Source organism: Astatotilapia calliptera, chromosome 11 (genome assembly GCF_900246225.1).
Source record: "Astatotilapia calliptera chromosome 11, fAstCal1.2, whole genome shotgun sequence".
Classification (NCBI taxonomy): Eukaryota; Metazoa; Chordata; class Actinopteri; order Cichliformes; family Cichlidae; genus Astatotilapia; species Astatotilapia calliptera.
Genome location: NC_039312.1, coordinates 3,431,185 through 3,452,207, shown reverse-complemented (window position 1 = coordinate 3,452,207; position 21,023 = coordinate 3,431,185). Strand labels below are relative to the sequence as shown.

General features: G+C 47.1%; 1 protein-coding gene across 8 annotated transcripts in view; it reads right to left on the bottom strand.

Moving 5' to 3' along the window:
* ascc3 (activating signal cointegrator 1 complex subunit 3) overlaps positions 1 to 21,023 on the bottom strand; it is a 141,264-nt gene that overhangs the window by 42,482 nt on the left and 77,759 nt on the right. For all 8 annotated transcript variants that reach the window (XM_026185181.1, XM_026185174.1, XM_026185180.1 and 5 more), the window contains 3 exons: positions 14,423 to 14,599; positions 14,251 to 14,322; positions 13,109 to 13,243 (listed from right to left, as the gene is read on the bottom strand). In XM_026185181.1, the coding sequence (XP_026040966.1) occupies positions 13,109 to 13,243; positions 14,251 to 14,322; positions 14,423 to 14,599 (384 nt within the window). The remainder of the gene's footprint in view (positions 1 to 13,108; positions 13,244 to 14,250; positions 14,323 to 14,422; positions 14,600 to 21,023) is intronic.

The following is a 21,023-nucleotide window of genomic DNA, read 5'->3' as shown; positions in this document are numbered from 1 at the left end:
TAACAAGAGTGCACGTTTAAAAACTGCCACACTGGTTTCAGTTTTCAAACCCTTCCATTCGGTGTGTACGCAGTCATCATGATGCTTTTGTAACTGCACGCGCTCTGATGTGCTGGAAGAACCAAGCTCTGTATAAACACTGTGACCAGAGTGGAAGTGGGAGCTGAGGAAGACTTAGAGGAAGGCTGTGATGCTGTTGGTCTCTGTGATTGTGCTCTCACACACAGACACACAACACTGATCTCAGAACAGCTGTTTGTAATGATCCACACAAAGCTCTGTGTGGTACAGACTGACACACTGGTCTGCAGACGGATCACAGACGTTCCTGAGACACTCTTACTTCCTGCACACGCTCTCACTTCCTCCACACGCACTCTCACTTCCTGCACACGCTCTCACTTCCTCCACACACTCTCACTTCCTCCACACACGCTCTCACTTCCTGCACACGCTCTCACTTCCTCCACACGCGCTCTCACTTCCTGCACACGCTCTCACTTCCTCCACACACGCTCTCACTTCCTGCACACGCTCTCACTTCCTCCACACACGCTCTCACTTCCTCCACACACGCTCTCACTTCCTCCACACGCTCTCACTTCCTCCACACACTCTCACTTCCTCCACACGCTCTCACTTCCTCCACACGCGCTCTCACTTCCTCCACACACGCTCTCACTTCCTCCACACGCTCTCACTTCCTCCACACACTCTCACTTCCTCCACACGCTCTCACTTCCTCCACACACGCTCTCACTTCCTCCACACACGCTCTCACTTCCTCCACACGCTCTCACTTCCTCCACACACTCTCACTTCCTCCACACGCTCTCACTTCCTCCACACACTCTCACTTCCTCCACACGCTCTCACTTCCTCCACACGCTCTCACTTCCTCCACACACGCTCTCTCACTTCCTCCACACACGCTCTCACTTCCTCCACACACGCTCTCACTTCCTCCACACGCTCTCACTTCCTCCACACACGCTCTCACTTCCTCCACACACGCTCTCACTTCCTCCACACACGCTCTCACTTCCTCCACACGCTCTCACTTCCTCCACACACGCTCTCACTTCCTCCACACACGCTCTCACTTCTTCCACACACGCTCTCACTTCCTCCACACGCTCTCACTTCCTCCACACACGCTCTCACTTCCTCCACACACGCTCTCACTTCCTCCACACACACTCTCACTTCCTCCACACACGCTCTCACTTCCTCCACACGCTCTCACTTCCTCCACACACGCTCTCACTTCCTCCACACACGCTCTCACTTCCTCCACACGCTCTCACTTCCTCCACACGCTCTCACTTCCTCCACACACGCTCTCACTTCCTCCACACACTCTCACTTCCTCCACACACTCTCACTTCCTCCACACACACTCTCACTTCCTCCACACACTCTCACTTCCTCCACACACGCTCTCACTTCCTCCACACACTCTCACTTCCTCCACACACTCTCACTTCCTCCACACACGCTCTCACTTCCTCCACACACGCTCTCACTTCCTCCACACACGCTCTCACTTCCTCCACACACACTCTCACTTCCTCCACACACACTCTCACTTCCTCCACACGCTCTCACTTCCTCCACACGCTCTCACTTCCTGCACACGCACTCACTTCCTAAACACGCGCTCTCACTTCCTAAACACGCGCTCTCACTTCCTCCACACACGCTCTCACTTCCTCCACACACGCTCTCACTTCCTCCACACACGCTCTCACTTCCTCCACACACACTGAAACATGTTCCTGGTTTCTTTCAAGCAGGTCAAGATGGCGACTCACAGAACCTCCGACCCACCCTGAAATTATTCATGACAGGAGCTTTTCAGCACGTTTGGACGTCCCTGTGTGTCAAACTTGTGCGTCCACAGCTGAGTGCGGACATTTACCTGTGTGGTCAGAAGTCACAGCAACACAACCTGTTTCATGGAAACACACTGTTGTGCGTCCTTCACACTCCCTCTCTGCCTGAGTCACCCACACCAACATCACACAGCAGTGACACAACCACACACTGAGGGATCAGTGGGTCTGTCAGTGCTCGTCCAGGGTCAGTGTCATCACGCCTCCTTTGAAAAATGCTCACTACAAATAAATACGATTGTTTTTCTGAGTAATCACACTTCATCATATGTTGTTCCCTCTGAGTGCGGCGCTCCTGTCTCATGTGACACGAGGCCCCACTGAGCGTCTTGATGCTTCTCCACCATTCACAGGTGACAGATGGACCCTCAGGCCCCCTCCCCCATTCAGATGGTCTTTCCCTCCTTGGCTCCGCCCTCAAACCAGCGTTCCTCCCTGTCCAGGACGTTACATCCTCATCCTTGAAGTGTCCACTGGCCTGCAGGTGTGAACAGAGGCTCTGCTGTGTTGGGCCGTCCGCTCACTGAGCAGTTGCTAAATATGAAAGCCGTATGAATGACATGATATAGATTTCACAGTGCAGTGTTTCTCATTCAATTAAACTTTATTCGTATAGTTGCCTCGAGCTGCTTCATACTGTCCGTAGCTACAATAATACAGAGAAGGGAAGAAGACAGTCGTCCGGGTGCGAAGCTGCACTGGAGAACTGGTCCATGTGCACAACAAGGACTACTGTGGCTACCTTCAGTTCAAGAAGGTGGAGCTGTCCGTCTACAAGATGACCAACTGATTATTGATTATTTATCGCCACAAAGGAGATATATTTGTATTATTTAGTTAGAAAACTGAGTGCATGTAAATCTGAGGGATCTGCAGGCGTCCGGCACGTCGGGGAGGTTTGGGCTCAATCAGTCCTTTCAACCCAAACAAACAAACTAATATATAAATGCATTAATAAATCAGAGCATCTCTTTTAAAACCAGTGAAGCAGAAACATGAAGCTTCTCTCCCGAGGTTTCTCTGACAGCGTGCGGTGGAGTCTTCAGGGTAAGGCTGTGCACTTTCCCAGGGAAGCAGGTAATTGAAATGCTGTGGCTGAGGCTTCTTTTTGAGGTGTCAGAGTGTGTTACAGACATGCTTCCAGCCTCTAATCTAAGGTGAGTTAGTGCTGACGTCTGCTGTGCCATGACTATATTTGAGATGGCAGTGACCTAAGCTCCTGATCAGCTTCCATTAGGCCTGCCGCTGGCTGCAGCTCCTGCTGCACAGCTCCGTCGGTACACAGACAGCAAGCTGCCAGCTCCGCTCACCGTCTCTCACGCCCATGGAGAGAACATCAGCTTACACCACAGCTAAACTAAATTACCCCAAAATTCAAAGAGTGCCTACGTGTAAGTGAAACGGGTTTCAAATTTGTGACAATCCAACTGAGCTCTGCACATCCCTGGTGCTTTGAGTGGTAGCGCACAGTGCTGAAGCCTTGTTAGACGTGGTAGAAACAGGATGCAGCGCACTCCAGCTTCAAAGCTGAGATTTCAAATATCACTGTGAAAATGTGACAAATGACACTTGTGATCAGTGGTGAATGTGCTCTCCCACAGCCCGCTGCTATCACACTCTATCTTTGCTGTATTGAGCCATGATGGCTAATTGTGGATTTAGTGGCCGTTGATGGCCATGTTTGGTGCTGCAGAGGATACGTCTCCACTCCTCCACACTTCACCTGTCTGCCTGCTGCTGTAGCTCCAGAGAGAAGAAGCACAGTTTATCCAGTTTGCCATATCGCTCAGCTGTTGATCAATACAGGAAGTACTACAGCTGCTTCATACTTCACTCTATGAGTAGACAGTAAATATGTACCAATGAAGTCAGTGCTATCTAATGAGTAAAGCAATAATCCACTTGGTCAGACAGTTGAAGGTGTCAGTGATAGAAACGTGTTTGCTGTCTGAGGCAGCGTTCATAAAAGCCTCCGTGGTTATCACGGTGTCTGTGGTCACATGGCACAGCATCACGGTCAGCAGTGACCTCATCGTCGTACCGGGATACTCACTGTTGTCACACTTTCACCACCCGACGTGCTCATCAGCACATGCTGTAAGACCAAGATGGCGCCGCGTATGGATGCCCTGGTGCTTCAGTGCGTTACTTTTGTTTTGTTTTTGTGCATTTTCTCTGTGTCTGGGCACTCCTCTGGATATTCTTACACCAGAGAAGAGCTCCTTAACTACAGGACTACAACGCCTGTGGATTTATTTCCAATATTTGTCGCATCTGCGGCAGATTTACTGCTGACTCTGACCAGGAAAGCGAGACGCCGAAAGAGAGGGAAGCGAGCCGGCGCACTCGTGCGTTTGAGGAGACGCGGACTGCGAACTGCTCTTCCTGGGATCTTCCTTTCCAATGTTCGCTCACTCGGGAATAAGATAGACGAACTGGCCCTGATGAGAAGCATGAACAGAGACTTTGCCTCCTCCTGTGTCTTATGTTTTACGGAGTCGTGGCTCAGTGAGGACATCCCGGACTTCCATCTGCTGCGCGCGGAGGGCAGGCCGTTCTCTCCGGTAAGTCCAAAGGTGGAGGTCTCTGCTTCTACATCAATAGTGGCTGGTGCACAGATGTGACAGTGATTGCTCAGCACTACTCTTCCTCTCTGGAATATCTTTTTATCCACTGCAAACCGTTTTATTCTCCGCGGGAGTTTGCTTCATTCATCCTGGCCGCTGTTTACATCCCGCCAGACGCAGATGCGCAGGCAGCTCAGTGCGCACTCGCGGAGCAGATACTGCACATGGAGCGGACATTCCCGGACTCTCTCATCATTGCTCTTGGGGACTTTAACAAAGCCAATCTGAGCCATGAGCTTCCAAAATACAAGCAGTATATTAAATGCCCGACCAGAGAGGAGAGGACATTAGACCACTGTTACAGCACGATCAGCGGGGCCTATCGCGCGGTGCCCCGCGCTTCACTCGGACTTTCTGACCACGTCATGATCCACCTGATCCCCACGTACAGACAGAGGCTGAAGCTCTCCAAACCTGTCGTGAGGACTAAAAAACTGTGGAGCAACGAGGCTGTGGAGGAGCTTCGCACGTGTTTGGAGTCTACAGACTGGGACACAATGAAGGCTGCTTCTAACAGCTTGGACGAGTTTACGGACACTGTCACCTCCTATATCCACTTCTGTGAGGACAGCATTGTGCCATCACGCACCAGGGTGAGTTATAACAATGACAAACCCTGGTTTACTCCTAAACTCAAAAAGCTGTGGCTGGAAAAGAGTAAGGCGTTCAGAAGCGGAGACAGGGACTGCTACAGAGAGGCCAAGTACAGGTTCACTAAAGAAGTGGACGTTGCCAAACATCAGCACTCTGAGAAGATGCAGCAGCAGATCTCAGAGAATGACTCGGCCTCTGTGTGGAAAGGTTTTAGGAATATCACAAACTACAAGCCTAAAACCCCCCACTCCACTGATGACTTGCTCTTAGCCAACACCCTCAACGACTTCTACTGCCGTTTAGACGAGCCATCAGGCAGCCTTCACACCTCCAACGACCCCAACAATAGAGGCACTTTGGACACTAATTCCCCCACCTCTCCCCCCTCCATAGAGCCATCACCACCTTCAAACTGTTCACCTACAACACCCCCCTCCTCACCCCACACAAAAGAGGATTTCACACCACCTCCTCCGACCACAACTCTTCATATTCATGAAGCAGATGTGAGGAAGCAGTTTAAGAGTCTGAATGCTCGAAAAGCTCCCGGCCCAGACGGTGTGTCTCCTGCCACCCTCAGACACTGTGCAAACGAGCTGGCCCCAGTGTTTTCTGGCATCTTCAACTCCTCACTGCAGGCATGTCATGTGCCTGCCTGCTTCAAGTCCTCTACCATAATCCCTGTCCCCAAGAAACCTAGGATCACTGGACTAAATGACTACAGACCCGTGGCTCTGACATCTGTGGTCATGAAGTCTTTTGAGCGCCTAGTTCTCTCCCATCTCAAGACCCTCACGGCCCCCCTCCTGGACCCCCTGCAGTTTGCATATAGAGCCAACAGGTCTGTAGACGACGCCATCAACATGGCCCTACACTTCATCCTGCAGCATCTGGACTCCCCAGGAACCTACGCCAGGATCCTGTTTGTGGACTTCAGCTCTGCCTTCAACACCATCCTTCCAGACCATCTCCGAGGCAAGCTTTCCCAGATGAATGTGCCTGATCCCATCTGCCGGTGGATCACTGACTTCCTGACGGACAGGAAGCAGCATGTGAGGCTGGGAAAGAATGTCTCGGACTCCCGGACCATCAGCACCGGCTCCCCTCAGGGCTGTGTTCTTTCTCCTCTGCTCTTCTCCCTGTACACCAACTGCTGCACCTCCACCCACCAGTCTGTCAGGCTAATCAAGTTTGCAGATGACACCACCGTTATTGGACTCATCTCGGACGGGGATGAGTCTGCCTACAGGAGGGAGGTTGAACGTCTGGTGTCCTGGTGCAGCCACAACAACCTGGTGCTGAATGCCCAGAAGACAGTGGAGATTATTGTGGACTTCAGGAAGCACACAGCCCCACTCCCCCCCATCATCCTGACTGACACCCCCATCACCTCTGTGGACTCATTCCGCTTCCTGGGTACCACCATCACTCAGGACCTGAAGTGGGAGCCCACCATCACCTCCGTCATCAAGAAAGCCCAGCAGAGGATGTACTTCCTGAGGCAGCTGAAGAAATTCAACCTGCCAACACGGACGATGATCCAATTCTACACTGCAATCATCGAGTCCATCCTCACCTCCTCCATCACCGTGTGGTACGCTGGAGCCACTATCAGGGACAAACAGAGACTGCAGCATGTTGTGCACTCTGCTGAGAAGGTGATTGGCTGCAGACTCCCATCTCTGCAGGACCTGTACACCTCCAGGACACTGCGGCGTGCAGCTCAGTCACAGCTGACCCTTCTCACCCTGGACACAGTCTGTTTGACCTGCTCCCCTCAGGCAGGAGGCTCCGGTCCATTCGCACCAGAACCTCTCGCCATAAGAACAGTTTCTTCCCCTCTGCTGTTGGACACATGAACAATAACCATATGACTGTTCCCGCCACTAACACATGACCCTACGCTGTGTCACTGCATCATTCCATGTTTGGCACTGATCACCACCTGCACTCATGTATATATCTTTCAACGTAGCACTTTTAATTCTTATCCCTACTTTTATTTTTTCATGTCTATTTAAGTGCTATTTATGACACCATGTTTGCACTGAAGCACGGCAGCAATTTCCTAATGTTGTAAACCTGCTCAACATTTGGCAATAAACCCCTTTCTGATTCTGATTCTGATTCTGTACGTGAGATGTTACCCAATGCTGTTCAGCAGCAGGACGAGTGATCGGGCTCTGCTGGAGTTATCAGAGATCTCTGTGAGAGTTCTTAAATCTTTAAACTTCCCTCACCACCATCTGCTGTAAGCACGCAGAAACATGACAGGCGTGCGAAATAAGGACTTAATTGGCTGCAACGTCTAGAACAATACGAGAGAAACAGCCCAGCTGGGACTGGTTTCCAGTAAAACTGGGTCCTGTAAGTGATGTTAAGAGCATTTCCTCTGATGTTCCTTACTGCTATCAGCTCCTCTCACAGCACCGCCCGCGTACAGTCACAGTTTGGGCGATGACCAAGCTAAACGTTTCAGTCAGGTAATGCAGCGCTGCATCAGAGTCTGCCCTCATGGCAGCTGCCGCCTCACTCATGAGAACAATCATGGATGGGTCCGCTCAAAGCTGACCCCACAGAAGGAGCTGCTTACTGACCTACAGGTTACCACAGCCTCCAGAAACACCATTACTAACACAGTGTGCTGTAATGGTTTGGAGGTTTGCAGTGTTCACAAGATGCCCCAGATCCAGGAGGCACACGGTCAGGGCTCGGCGGAAGGCGCTGCGGTCAGATGATGATGTTTGGGGGAAGAGAAAATCCCAGTGTCCCCACAGTCAAGCACAGAGGTGGACGCTTGATGCTGACTTCACTGGATGAGGGGGCAACAACAGGGCCACGTATGACATCCTGGACACGAACCTTCAGCCAGAACCCTGAAGATCTGTGGTGGCATCAGCATGATAAGGACCAAGACACAAAGAAGTAGCTGAGGAAGAGTCAGGGAGCATCCCGGCCAGCCTACATCCACCTCTGGCACCTGAAGCTTCAAGGTGCCAGAGGTGGATGTAGAGGAACGCTCTCCTGAGATGTGAGCAGGGCTGATGACCTGCTACAGGAAACATCTCACCACTATGTTCGCCCACAAGGCTACTGGTTGCACCGAGTGGTGTTTTGCTTGGTGATCGAATACTCATTTCACTGCATGACGTGAAAATGTGCCTCTGTGTGTACTGCGGCTGATGCTCTCTCCGTTCAAATGAAACTACAGACACTGTTAGTGAGTCACGTCCATCAGGGGTTAACCCCCCCAGGCCACGGGTTTCAGCACTGCTGAAAAATAAATGTTGCTTGAAGACAAATATGATCCTGGTCCTTTGTTCCTGAACATTGGAGGTGGCACAGCAAAACAGCGAACACTCCAGTCAGCTGTTTAAATGCTGATGAAGAAGCAATTAAACAGGAAAACGGACTTGCTATGCAGTGCCATGATAGCATGCAAGGCTGCTCCCTCAGGCTATGAGACTGCAGATGAGCTGCAAACAGAGGAGGCGTTTGCAGAAGCACTGCTGGACAAAGCTGCCTTTGTTTTTAAGGCTGCTGTTTCCGTGCTGTCAGTCCACGGTGTCACTCCTGCTTCCAGCAGCGTTTCAGGTGCGGCTCTTTGTTGTTGATCACTGCAGTGGGTAACTGGTTGGGCACAGTGACAGGCTGTCACAGATCTGTCACTACGAAAGCAGCAGCAGTGGACTCGACTTGTAAAAATAGCACCAAATGAAAGAAAATGGAGACATTAATGAGCACAGTCGGGTGTTGCTGTAGAGTCCCTGGAGGCTTCGCACTCAGAGGCGTGAGTGTGTCTGCATCTGTGTATGTTGTCAAACAAAGTGACAGGGAAACAGCACATCTGAAGGCCGGAGAAGAGCGAGCTTCAAAGAGAAGCCGATACACTCGTTCGCTGTTCTCTAGCAGTGATCTGGTCCCTCAGTTCATGTGAATGTATGCTTTGACAAACACTGCTCCGGCATGCCGAGCTGGCCACTGTTGGCCACAGTGTGAAAGGGGTGTTACGCCCCCGCTGTGTCAGAAAACACGACGGGTCTGTAGAATAAGTGTAATGGACTCACGGGGCCACTAGGTGGCTCTTATCCTCCATAACAACTCTGCTTCCCTTTGAAAGCAGCCACATGGTTTCATGTCTCACAGCTGGATTCCTACCACATGGTGGGGGCGCAGAGGGGGGGGCAGGGGAGAGAGTGCGGACTGTCAAAGTCGAGCAAATGAAAGTCAGAGAGGCTTTGACTTCTCTCAGGTGGGAGCTTCAGGTTTCCTGCACAGCTTATGCTGCAAACTCATTTATTGTCTATTCAAACATGTTTCTTCTAATCTGTGATTCATATACTTCAATTTATCAAGTGATGGATTTCAAAACTGACAACGTGGCAGCAACACTTCCTGCACAGCATAGTACTGTCTACAACACTGTATATTATTACTGAAGAAGAGAACTGAGAGTCGATGAGCCAAATAAACCCATCTGTAGATGATATTCTCCAAACTCCTCAGTAAACTGCAGGGTGACATATTCCCTCATCATCCTCACTCACACTCTGCTACAGCACAACATCATTAATAAATGCACCTTTACCCATGTTTGAGATTCAGCTGTATCAGGAGACTTTGTGTCTATAAGTCAGAAATATGTCATGTTTCTGCAGTAAAGCACGTTATCCCAGCATATCTCATGTTGTTATCATAAACATGGAGCCCTATCCAGAAACTCACCAGAATTATGAAAACATACAGACAGAATAAACTGTAGATATTGGTTACATTTTATTAGTCCGTCATTTATCCAGGTAAAAAATCTGACCTGGCATCATGGCAGCAAAAGTCAAAACGCACATTAGCCAGCAAGTGGAAACAGAGTTTGTGCTTTGTTTTAATTTGCCTCTATATCAGGACAATATCAGGAACAAAGTAACAGCTGGCTCCAAATATTTGTAACACATGAAGTGTATGCAAAAAAGCAACGTCTGAAAACTAATTAGGTTCACTACCAGGGGCGGATCTAGAGGGGGGCATGGGGTGGCATGTGCCACCCTAGCTTTGCATATGACAGTGTTGTTTATTAAAATAAGACAGCATTAACACTTTGAGCCTGGCTACATAACACTGAATATATTACATGCTTCTGATTGTGCCAGAGCACATTTGAATCAACACCAAGGGCATTTCAGATTTGACACAGGTGGTTGTTACGCTCTGTAAATGGACTGAAGGTGAGAGTGATTAACCCTCTGGGGTCCACGGACACGCCGCACCTCCAAATCACACTGATTTAAGCTAACACAGCAACAAGCTGCAGCCACACGGAGTCTCGGATTCATGAGTGCTGAAAGTTGGGACTTCAGAGGATATACAAGTTCTTAAATTTTATTGACAGGCCATTAAATCCAGAGCTATGATTAAAAATATATGTTTTTTCTAAATACGTCACGTTTAGTGCAGAAGGACGGGTTTAAAAAGGACAGTGTGACAACAGTAAACACAGAAACAAACTTTTGTTTACTGGCACAAATAATTTGTGGTGCATCTCATTGTGACGCCTGATTGTTCTCTCACTTTAGTTATTGTAATAGTTTTAAGTGGTTGTAGAAAATGTTAAAGATGCCAGATGTGCTGGCTGCATTTTTAGATAAATAGTTGTTTTATGAATTTATTGTTCATACGTGTTTTCAAATTTTACAGTTTATGTTTGCAATCCAAGTTATTAAAACAATTCACTCAACATGTCTGTGGGCTAAACTACTACCAGGATTTGATGTTTTTGTGTGATTTCAGATCAGTTGTGTTACTGCAGCATGACGATGAAACAATCAGTGTAGATTCACACTGAGCTGATGAAATGAGACCAAACAACATACAAAAAAGGAGCAACGATGTGCGGTCGAGCTCCCCAGAGGGTGAACCCAACACATCCTGAAAAAGGAGGTTTACATTTCTGTTCAAGATTTCTGACATTTTGTGTAAATTTCAGCAACAACTTGATGTTTTCTAACAAAGTGAAACTTCAGTTATCCCTGTGTTTGTAAGTAACCGCCCATGCTGTGCAGCTTTCTGCATTTGATACTTATTGGGCTCCACACATGTGCGTGTGTTACCTAACTTAGATGTTTCATTATGGAAAATAATCCCGTTATAGAAACGTGTGTATACTGACTGCATTGAATCATTTGAACCACATGTAACACCTGCATATGTGTTTTTAATAAAAGGCAACGCCTGTAGATCCGGCCCTGTTCACTCCCAGCATCAGTGTGGATCGAACAGCTGACTCGCTGAAGCTCGAACAGGAGACACGAGTAAATGATCCTTTCTGAGGAGAGTAAACGACGTCTCTTCAGGGAAGCTCTTCTTTATTTTAGTGAGACGATGGCACACCTCGTGTTTCAGAACATAGAACTGTAAAGCCAAGAATACACACACTCGATCCAACAGCATGGATCTAAAGTAGTTCTTTAAAAAGACTCTTTTCATTCGAGAGCACACCACACGTCCTGTGTAACTAGATTAGACTGTAGTGCCACATTCAGATATCGAGCTTGACTGACAGCCTCTCCAAACCCCAGATAAAGCCAATTAAATAATACAGACGGGAGACGGGAAAACGGAGCGACTTTTAAAGCTGGATAAATAAACGCTGATTATACGTCTGACCTTATAGGGGCTTTATTCACCACATATGGATATTGGAGATTAAAAAAAAACACCTATAAATATTAATGTGGGGCAATTTGCAGTGTGCAAATAAGCAGTGCATTATCTCTGTGTGGGCTTAGAGTCGAGTCAGCCCCGTGCCCCTTCCTTCACCAGAGCAAGTCTGACTGACAAACACTCAAAGATGAACTAATGGAACGGATAATACTCATTATGTTGGGACACAGGCAAAACCATTTTCAGCTGGTGCACATAAAACTTCCTGCGTGCACAGAAACTAAAGGAACAGTTACACAATTGCTTTTTAAGTACTGCTTCAAAGACTAACCAGGCCACAGCGCATCGCTTCAGTCCCCCGACGTAATCTCTCGTCGCTATTTCCAGTTTTAGAAAGCATGAAAAGTGATCTGATTTGTATACATAACCCATTTAAATAGAAAGAAGATTAGAGACACATCAATCTTGGCTGAGCCCCGGGGAACAGAGGAAAAGGTTACTAAATTTATCACTCTGCCTTCCCAGGCAGGAGATTTAAATATGGGACTTGGCATCTGACTGACCGTCCTCGGAGGGAAAATATAGCTCCACCTCTGTGTACCCTCACAGCACAAAGACCATTAATTACACGCACGCACGCCATCGGTGTTCCACCCTCACGCCTGCGCTCGCACGCATTATGGTGTCAAAGCTAAACAGTGTTGGGGGAAAATGAAAGCCGTGCTTCTCTATATTACCTCATGGTTGCCAGACGGCGTCCCACAGCCGGGCGTGTGGAGCCCCCTGGTCTCTGTTGCAAACTGTTTGCATTATATTCATCTAACACACACGATGTGGTTTCCTGTCTGCAGGTTCAAAGTCTCTAACTGCCCTAAAGTCTGTAACCAAGTTTGTTAGAGAGCTAGTTGTCTCAGTGTTAGGGAACCGGACACACCCGATTACTGCATTAGGCTCTGGGCTCGTGTGCGAGCAGCGCACTAATCACTAATCAATCTACCAGTGAAACCTGCAGCTCTTTAATCATTCCTGGCAGTGTTGCTGCCTTTTCCTGTTTGTTCTCATGAAGTATTTGTCTTGGAATAAAATGAGGAACGTCACTTTTCTTCTCCAATTAGTCTGCAAAACATTCCTCCATAACGTGTGATGTGCTGCTCTGCAGGTTTGCCCCACTTGATCCTCCAGGCTGTGAAAATGCTGAATCTAAAAATACCTCATCACACACCCTGACAGCGCTGTGCTGTCTTTAATCAGCCACATGCATTCAACATTTCCTAGATGTATCTGAAGGTTCTCGCTGAACACGATCACATGAAACGATGTGTGGACACTTGTTACCTGTTTCTCACACTGGCCGTAGTCTGACCCTTGGTCTGGTTGAAAGAAACAAATCTCTCCACGGTTCTTCGCCATCTCGATGAGCCCCATGGCCGTCCTCACTGTGGCATTACGAGCATGGACAAACACCATCACCTGGGCACAAACACACGGCTTCAACACACCAGAATATTAACACAGCCCAGTGACACAGAGACGCTTTAGTAATCTCGCTGCACCGTTACAGCCACGCTGAGTTCAGCTCGAACAGAGCAGTGAGACACTCGGCGAGCCTGGGGGGGTCTTAAAGAAAATCACGTCAATTAATATATGTCACAGCCACTTCCTGACAATTCATTACTGAGAGAAGAAGAAGGATCGCTGGCTGAGCAGTAAGCTCTAGACTGTAGCAGTGAAACCGTCCAACCACAAACACATGTGTGCAGCACGTTTCATGTTTTGGACAATCAAACCAGAGACTACAGAAAAGTTCATATCAGCTTTGCCTCTGAGGGAAGCAATCGGACAAAGAGGGGGAAGCTCGGAAAACCGGAGCGTGTATGTGGGCTGCTTGGAAAAAAGATGCAGACAGGATAACAACAGTCCTCAATAGGCTGCTCAACTCCTGCAGCAGATGGAAGCTAAACGGTAAAGTCTGAATTCACAGCTCTCCTGTTCCCAACAGGCTGCAGAGTGGAAGCAGAATGAGTGGAGGGGGTGGGTGGATGGGGAAGGAGGGGGAGGTAAAACCGGGGGAGATAAGGACTTGAGAGAATTTAGATAACAGGTGTTCATTCCAAAAGGTTCACACAAAATATTTACTGCAGCACGGTTGCTATTCATGAAAAAGTTCAGGGAAATATTTGGGAGGAAAAGATTGTGGCGCTACACCAACATCACTCCACACGGGTGGTGTTAGGAAGCATGCATGCTGCTGGGCTTTAGGGCTAAAGCAATCAGGAAGTACAGGCATGCAGAAAAAATGACTCCTCAACAGAGTGCGGGCACTGAAGAGCTGAGAGATGCTACAAATACACGTTCAGACTGGATGCCTCAGGCGGAGCTCAGTCCGTGGGTTACACACAGTATAACACAGGCTCGATGAATCCTGTGTCCCCACCAAAGCCCACACACCTGGGTCAAACACAAAGAAAAGCCCTTACCTGGTGACCTGCCTTCACCTGTTCCAGAACTTTGTCATAACAAACCTCCTCCATGTCATGGATCTGCTGGATCTGAACAGGAAGCACAGTGAACAGGATACAATCACAGCTCTTAGCACTTCTAAACATTACCAGTCCTATTTTTCTGTACATCCATCTTAAATGTTCATACCTTGTTGTTGGTTTTGATGCCAACAAAGGTCTGTCCCAGAGGCACTGGTCTGAAGCGACCGTCGAAGAAGAAGAGACCAATATATGGGTTGACATGTAGGAAGGTGGCCACATCCAGATAGTTAGGCAGGGTAGCAGACAGTCCCAGAATCCTGATCATGCTCTGGGTGGACTCCACCTAAACCCAAAACCACATACTGTTGTAGTTAGACCAGAGTCCATCTCAGGGTTTAATCTAGGCACAAAGAAAGGTTAAAATAATACCAGTTTCACAGGTGCACGCCACCTTCTCATCTTTTCTGACTCATTTTCACTAGTTCTGAATTTGGCTAGAATCAGTGTGAGTGCTGATAGCATGAGGTGATACCTGGACCCTGCAGAGGATGCTCAGGCAGTCCAACAGCTGCAGGATGGCACATCAATACATGTCGTTGCAGGAAGGTTTGTCTCCCAGTGTTACATTTATATTGTTGATTGTCATTTATGCTTAGAAATATTTACCGTAATTGTCGGGCTATAAGCCGCTACTTTTTGCACAAGCTTTGAACCCTGCGGCTTTTAGTCAGGTGCTTCTTTTCTATGGATTGTCCGTGATTTTTGTGATATCGTAAGACGATTTGTTTTGTTTGTTCCTCTGTTGTACGGCACTACGTTGCCTGGCGGAAGGGCATGTGATCAGACACACAGTATCGGGGTTCAAGAGTGGTATGTTGGTCACATGTCCGTCCGCCAGGCAACGTAGTGCCGTACAAGTAGCGCGAAATACAAACTTCAAAGTAGCGCTACGCGTTCAGCGGGAGGCGTGGATGACGAGCAGCGATAAACTTGCGAAAAGCAAGTTATGCCCAACTCCACCGGTGGATTCTGACAGCGTGGAAAAGTGTGAAAACATCCACGATCACCAGCGGATTTCGAAGGGCTGGACTGCTGCATGATGGAGAGGAGGACACCGCCACGGCCCTTCTGAGGGTGTTCGACTCTGACAACAAGGATTTGTTTGGTTTTGAAAGTGACAACGAAGGAGAGAAGCTGAGAGTGGATGACGAAGCCATCCTGAGCCTGTTCGTCTCCGACACCGGAGGAGAGGACTTTGGTGGTTTCAGTGGCAGGAAGAAGAGAAAGATGGTGAATGACTGACTTTTCTTCTTGTTAAAGCCGTGTCACTGCACCTGAGCCTAAAAGGTAGTCTGAATCTATTTTTCTGGTGTGCTGTAGGTTATTGTTATGTACTACATTTGTTACTCATTTATGAAGCACAGCACATGTTTCATACCTGTAATTACCGCTACTTGTACATATACCTAAAAAGTTATGCAAATATGTACCCATAACTTGTTTTTCAAAATATTAATAAAAGTGATGTCGCCCCGGCCTCCGTCGGGCGGTTGGGGGCGTGGCAGGGGTGTGGTCTTCAGTTCTGCTGAAGGGTAGGTGTGGCTCATGGGGCAGTGCCGGCAGGTGGAAGTAATCAGTCTAATGAAGTCTCTCCTCTATTTATTGAGGCCGGGGGCCAGAGTGGAGAGGGTGGAGTCAGCTGGAAAGCTGGAACAAAAACTCAGCGTGTGCAAATGAAGTACACAGAAAGGAAACGTCACCCGATCACTGTGTGGGTCCAAATCAGTCACAGGTGTCCACACATTTACAAAAAGCAACACATTACAGATGGTGTCATACTCACCACACTGTATAATATTCAATCCCGTTTATACATTCAGTGATACCATCTGTTAGATTTTGAACAATTGCAATGTTAATGAGTAACATGACGAATCAACGTGAAGCAGAGTCCAATACAATGATCAGTTGACCACAGAGAGGATGGCATGCTGGTTACTCAGTGTACAGTTTGCTGCTTTCACCATCTCCTTCTGCATCTTTGCTACAATGTACTCAAACAGTCACACTACAGGGTTCACCAATAGTTGATTCTGTTCATCTGGATGTTTTCAGTGGGTGCCTTCTCCAGTCTCAGCTGACTGCAGCTTTCCAATCTTACAAACAGCACATTAGCTTAATTACTGATCTTCCCTGTCTCCATGGCCACCTCTCTCTTTGCCACAGCTCAGCAGTAAAGTGCTGCAGGTTTGACTGTCACCACGTTTCCCTCACTCATGATCTAAACTCTTTGCAACATCACCTCGTTCGTTAGGGGACTTTACTCGTTGAGTACCATCGCCTGAAGGTGGTGGCTGCAAATTCTCCACTCAGGAACTTTGCACTTGGCTTCAAAGTAAACCAGTGCAAACTGAAGGTCATTAGTTGATGAAGCACCGATCAATTCAGTCCACAAAAATGATGAACTGTCTGACTGCTGCTGTAAAGGGATTTAGGGCTGAATTTATCCTGCATACTAAAGACATTGAAGCAGGCTGTGAAAAAACTGCATCCCTCCAGTCTTTGTTACCATTCTGTCATTTCTTTATAATGACAACAACAAGCACAGTGTTGCTAAACACTGGGTGCAGTACCAGCTGTTATCAGTTCGTCTTGTGCTCCTGTCTCAAAAAAGGTGTTTTTTGTTTAGTTTTTTTTGGGGGGGGGGGGGGGGGGGGGGGAGGACTTTTCCTATTGCACCATTTACAGGAAAAAAGGGTGAGGGGGGAAGTAGCTTTGACATGTACTATGTCCTTGACTTCAGGGACAAAAAACCCATCGTGCTCATTTAGTGTCTTTAATCTGTCTTTGAAACTCGAAGAAGATTCAATATGTTGTGTATCAACGTGGGTGAGAAGGCGCTGGTGGAGGGGCGGGCTGCCCTATCTATATGCCTCCTGCTGGAAGTGACAGGGAAGATTGGTAAGGCCTTTAATGTGATGCAGTACCTGTCAAACCATCCTATCAAGATAAGATCTAACCAATCCCTGCGGCCCAACCAGGGCTTCAGTGCACACTCACAGCAATGCTGTGGAGCCTCCACACACACAGACATGCACTGAGCTCATTATGCAGAGAGTTAAAGAGGCTGCAGTACATTTGAAGTTGCACAAATAGGAACTGAACTGCTTCTCTGGATCCTGTTTCAGGTACATTTGTGGAATCATCAGATTCATTGTGATCAGCAGCTAAAATAACCAATTCCCTTGCAGGGAGTGGGTAATGAGTGGAATAAAATGAATATCTGTGAAGTCATTAGTGTGTTTGCACTCTGTTGTAGCTCAAACAGAGTGCAGGTAACACCAGGTTACACTGCCATGACTGGGACACCGGCTTTAGTTTATGCCTCGCCAAGCGTCTTTCCACAAATACTGAAACAGGTCCTTTAAAGAGGATTAGTTCCTCCCAGTGCTGTTAACATCATGCTTTATGAGGCTGGATATATATGTTGCAATGTACTTTCTAGGTTGCATGTTTGTTGCAGAAGCAGAGGAAGTGGCTACACATTGATAAATGACCTTTCTTGAGGCATGCGCTACTTTGTTTCCCTTCTCTGAAATAAATGGATACAATGTGAAAGCTAGCTACTTAATCATTTTGAATCTGGGAAACAGTGTTGAACATAATAATGGAGAAATTCAGTTTCCTTTTTTATTCTTCCCTCAAATCATGGCCTCTAGTTAATCTGTTATCAGTCCTGCAGGCTCCTAAAACACCCTTAATTCTCTTTTTAGGTACATTTATTGTAGAATGATTTATTTTATTTTCTCACAGTTTTTCCATTACAGCACATTATAGCACAAAGAAAGCTGGACCTGAGTCTGAGTACTGATGTGTGTGATGTAATCAGTTTGTAACTTAAAGGATCAGTTTGTAAGTGCATGACGAGCATGTCAGGGGCTTCAACAGAAACCTATTACAAGAGCGCACTAAGGACAAGTACATGTTATCATTAGGGCTGCCACAATCGATTATTCTGATAGTCGACTAGTCACAGAGTATTTCTGCGATTAGTCGACTAATCAGATCATCATCCATTGGACGTAAAACTACAGCTTATTGCACCAGCAGCATCTGCTCTTATATAACTATCATTAGCTTACAGCTTGAAGTGTTTAAGGTGCTAACTAAAAATAAAGACAAGATGATAGTTTATTACAGTTGAATGAAATTTGCAGATTGTTTCGGTGAAGTTTAATAAACTCCTTGCTATCTAAAATATAACAGGACACCGGAGTAAATTCTCCAGCATCTCACACTTCTGATAATCAGCTGTCTGCTTGACGTTTATTCAGCTGTGTAAAAACTATAACTTTAATCTCAGCCAAACCGATTTACTCAGGAACAAATAAAATACTAAAGAAAGCCAAACAATAACATTTTAAGTTATCTAAGTGACTCATATATCATGTTTAACCTGAGTAGGAAAGACGGCGGTGGGTTTGAAAACGATTTGCCGGGAGTCCGGTGTTCTCACGGCGCTAGTTAGCCTAGCCCCCGGCTAGCTATCGAGCTAGTGGGTAACAGACGTCTCCGAAAACGTCGGAGCGCTTTTGAAAATATGTGGTGTCCTGATAAACTGAGCAGATATTTGAGGTTTACACAGCTACATTCTCGCCTGAAAATATGTTAAACATTTATTTTGTGACCCAGAAAGAATAATAAGAGTAATATTAAAACTAACTAGCTGCCGCCATTGTTGGAAACTGAGCTGGGCCGCGCTATGAATTCTGGGACACAGCTTCTTCTTCTTCGGGGTTTAACGGCAGCTGGCATCCTTGTACATGCAGTGCTGCCATCTTCTGTTTCAGTCCGTTATTACACTCTTAAATCCTGCTACTTATTCCTGCGTCTTTTGTGATCTTACAAAGCTTCAAACGAGGCGCCGACTATTAAATCAGTCGTCGACGATTTTGATAGTCGACGTAATCGTGGCAGCCCTAGCTATAATAGCACAGTATCTCTACATCTGCCCCAGTGAAATTCATGGATGAGCCAACTTAACAAACTCATAAAAACGGTATATTCTTCTAGCATTAAACACAATAAGCATTCCACTGAATGAACCTTGTTATAAAATGTGTGTCTGTGAGCTTCGGTAGAACACAGATGCTGCTGAAACCATAAAGAAGAAGCTGTACAGCACAGTAACCTTTACTTTTTTCATAAAGGTTAGAGGGAGTTTTATCTTGAATGCAGGGCATAATTGGTAGCGCTATACCGAGCCAAGAAAAGGCAGTGAAAACTAAACCTCTTCGAAGCAAAACATCAAAGTGATATCTGGCTTTGTTCTAAGACATTTGCATAAAAAGGGGGACAAATATTTAGTTTACAGGGATTTCCATATTAATGTGTCTGAGGATGTGAACTTAAGCACCTAGCGCATCGGCAGCAGCCAGCGTAATTCCTTCAGCACAAACAATTATAGCAGTCTGTCAGGTGTGGCAATAATTGGACAGAGAGATGAAGGAGGGGGAGGTCTGCCAGGCGCTCCGCTGGTACCCAAAATCTTCTGTTGGAGGGTGGACTACACGTTGTAAACAAGTTCTCACGTACATACAAGAAGAAACAAACAGGTTTCCTGCTCGTCACAGTGTCAGATTGGGTCATTAAAAAGTCATTAAGTCTTGCTTTTTAGTGACAGACTCCCAGATGCATCACGTTTGCCACCTTTCACAACATGCTGAATGTTACAGGAAGGGAGGTGCCACCCAGCAGTATAAACAAATTAAACATTATGTATTTCCTTCCCTATGCCTGCATTGCACACAGTCAGCACTTCTACTTTGTAATAACTACAGTTGTACACAGCTGGCAGAGCCCTCTGAGCTCCTGTCAGGTTTCTCAGTCACAGGAAGCCTGGGAGAAACGACGAGACGTTCCAGGAGTAACGTCGGCTATCCATGATGAAACACTGCACGTTATAAAAACTGTCAAGCAACCATTTTCACTACCAGCCTTAAATGAGACACACAGTAATTGGGTTTGCAGCATACATGCCAACCAGAAGACAAGCCATGCATCACCTTGATCCTGGGAATTATACTCCATCCATCCATAATCTTCCACGTGGCTGGAGCCTAAGGAGGATATTCCAAAAATCCACAAAGCATTCCCAGCCAATCCCGTCCAGTCAATCCTAACCAAATTCCCAAACCAGTTCAACTGGCTTCTTTGGACAGACTTGAGGCAGCAGCTCTAGTCCCAGATCGCTCCAGATGGCTGAGCTCCTCAGCCTATTTCTAAGCCTAAACCAGGTCACCATGTGGAGGCGGGGCCTCGTATTTATGATCTTAATTTTTGGTTATTTCTCAGATTTCATGATTATAGGTGAGGTTTGGAATGCAGATAAAGTAGGAAATCAAAAGCTCAGCTTTGTCTTCACCACGACAGTTGGGTACATCTGCATTCCTGCTAATCACTCATGAGTAAGATCTCCAAAAACCTGAAGGTGCTGGCTCTCATCCTAGCTGTTTCACACGGCATGCTGCAGGTCATGCTCCGATGAACCCAACAGAACCACAGTGATACATTTCTGAGCCAAAGTGGACGCACTCCTCAGCCTGACTATAGGCTGATTATTGTCCATGAAAATCAAGAACAGGATTGGACAAAGGGGCCAACCATGGTCCACTGAGTGCTCTGCTTTGGGCCAAGAGATCTCTACCTTTGGTTATACACGGACCTAATGGCCCATAGCAGCAGGGGCCCTATTCTCCTGCAGTACA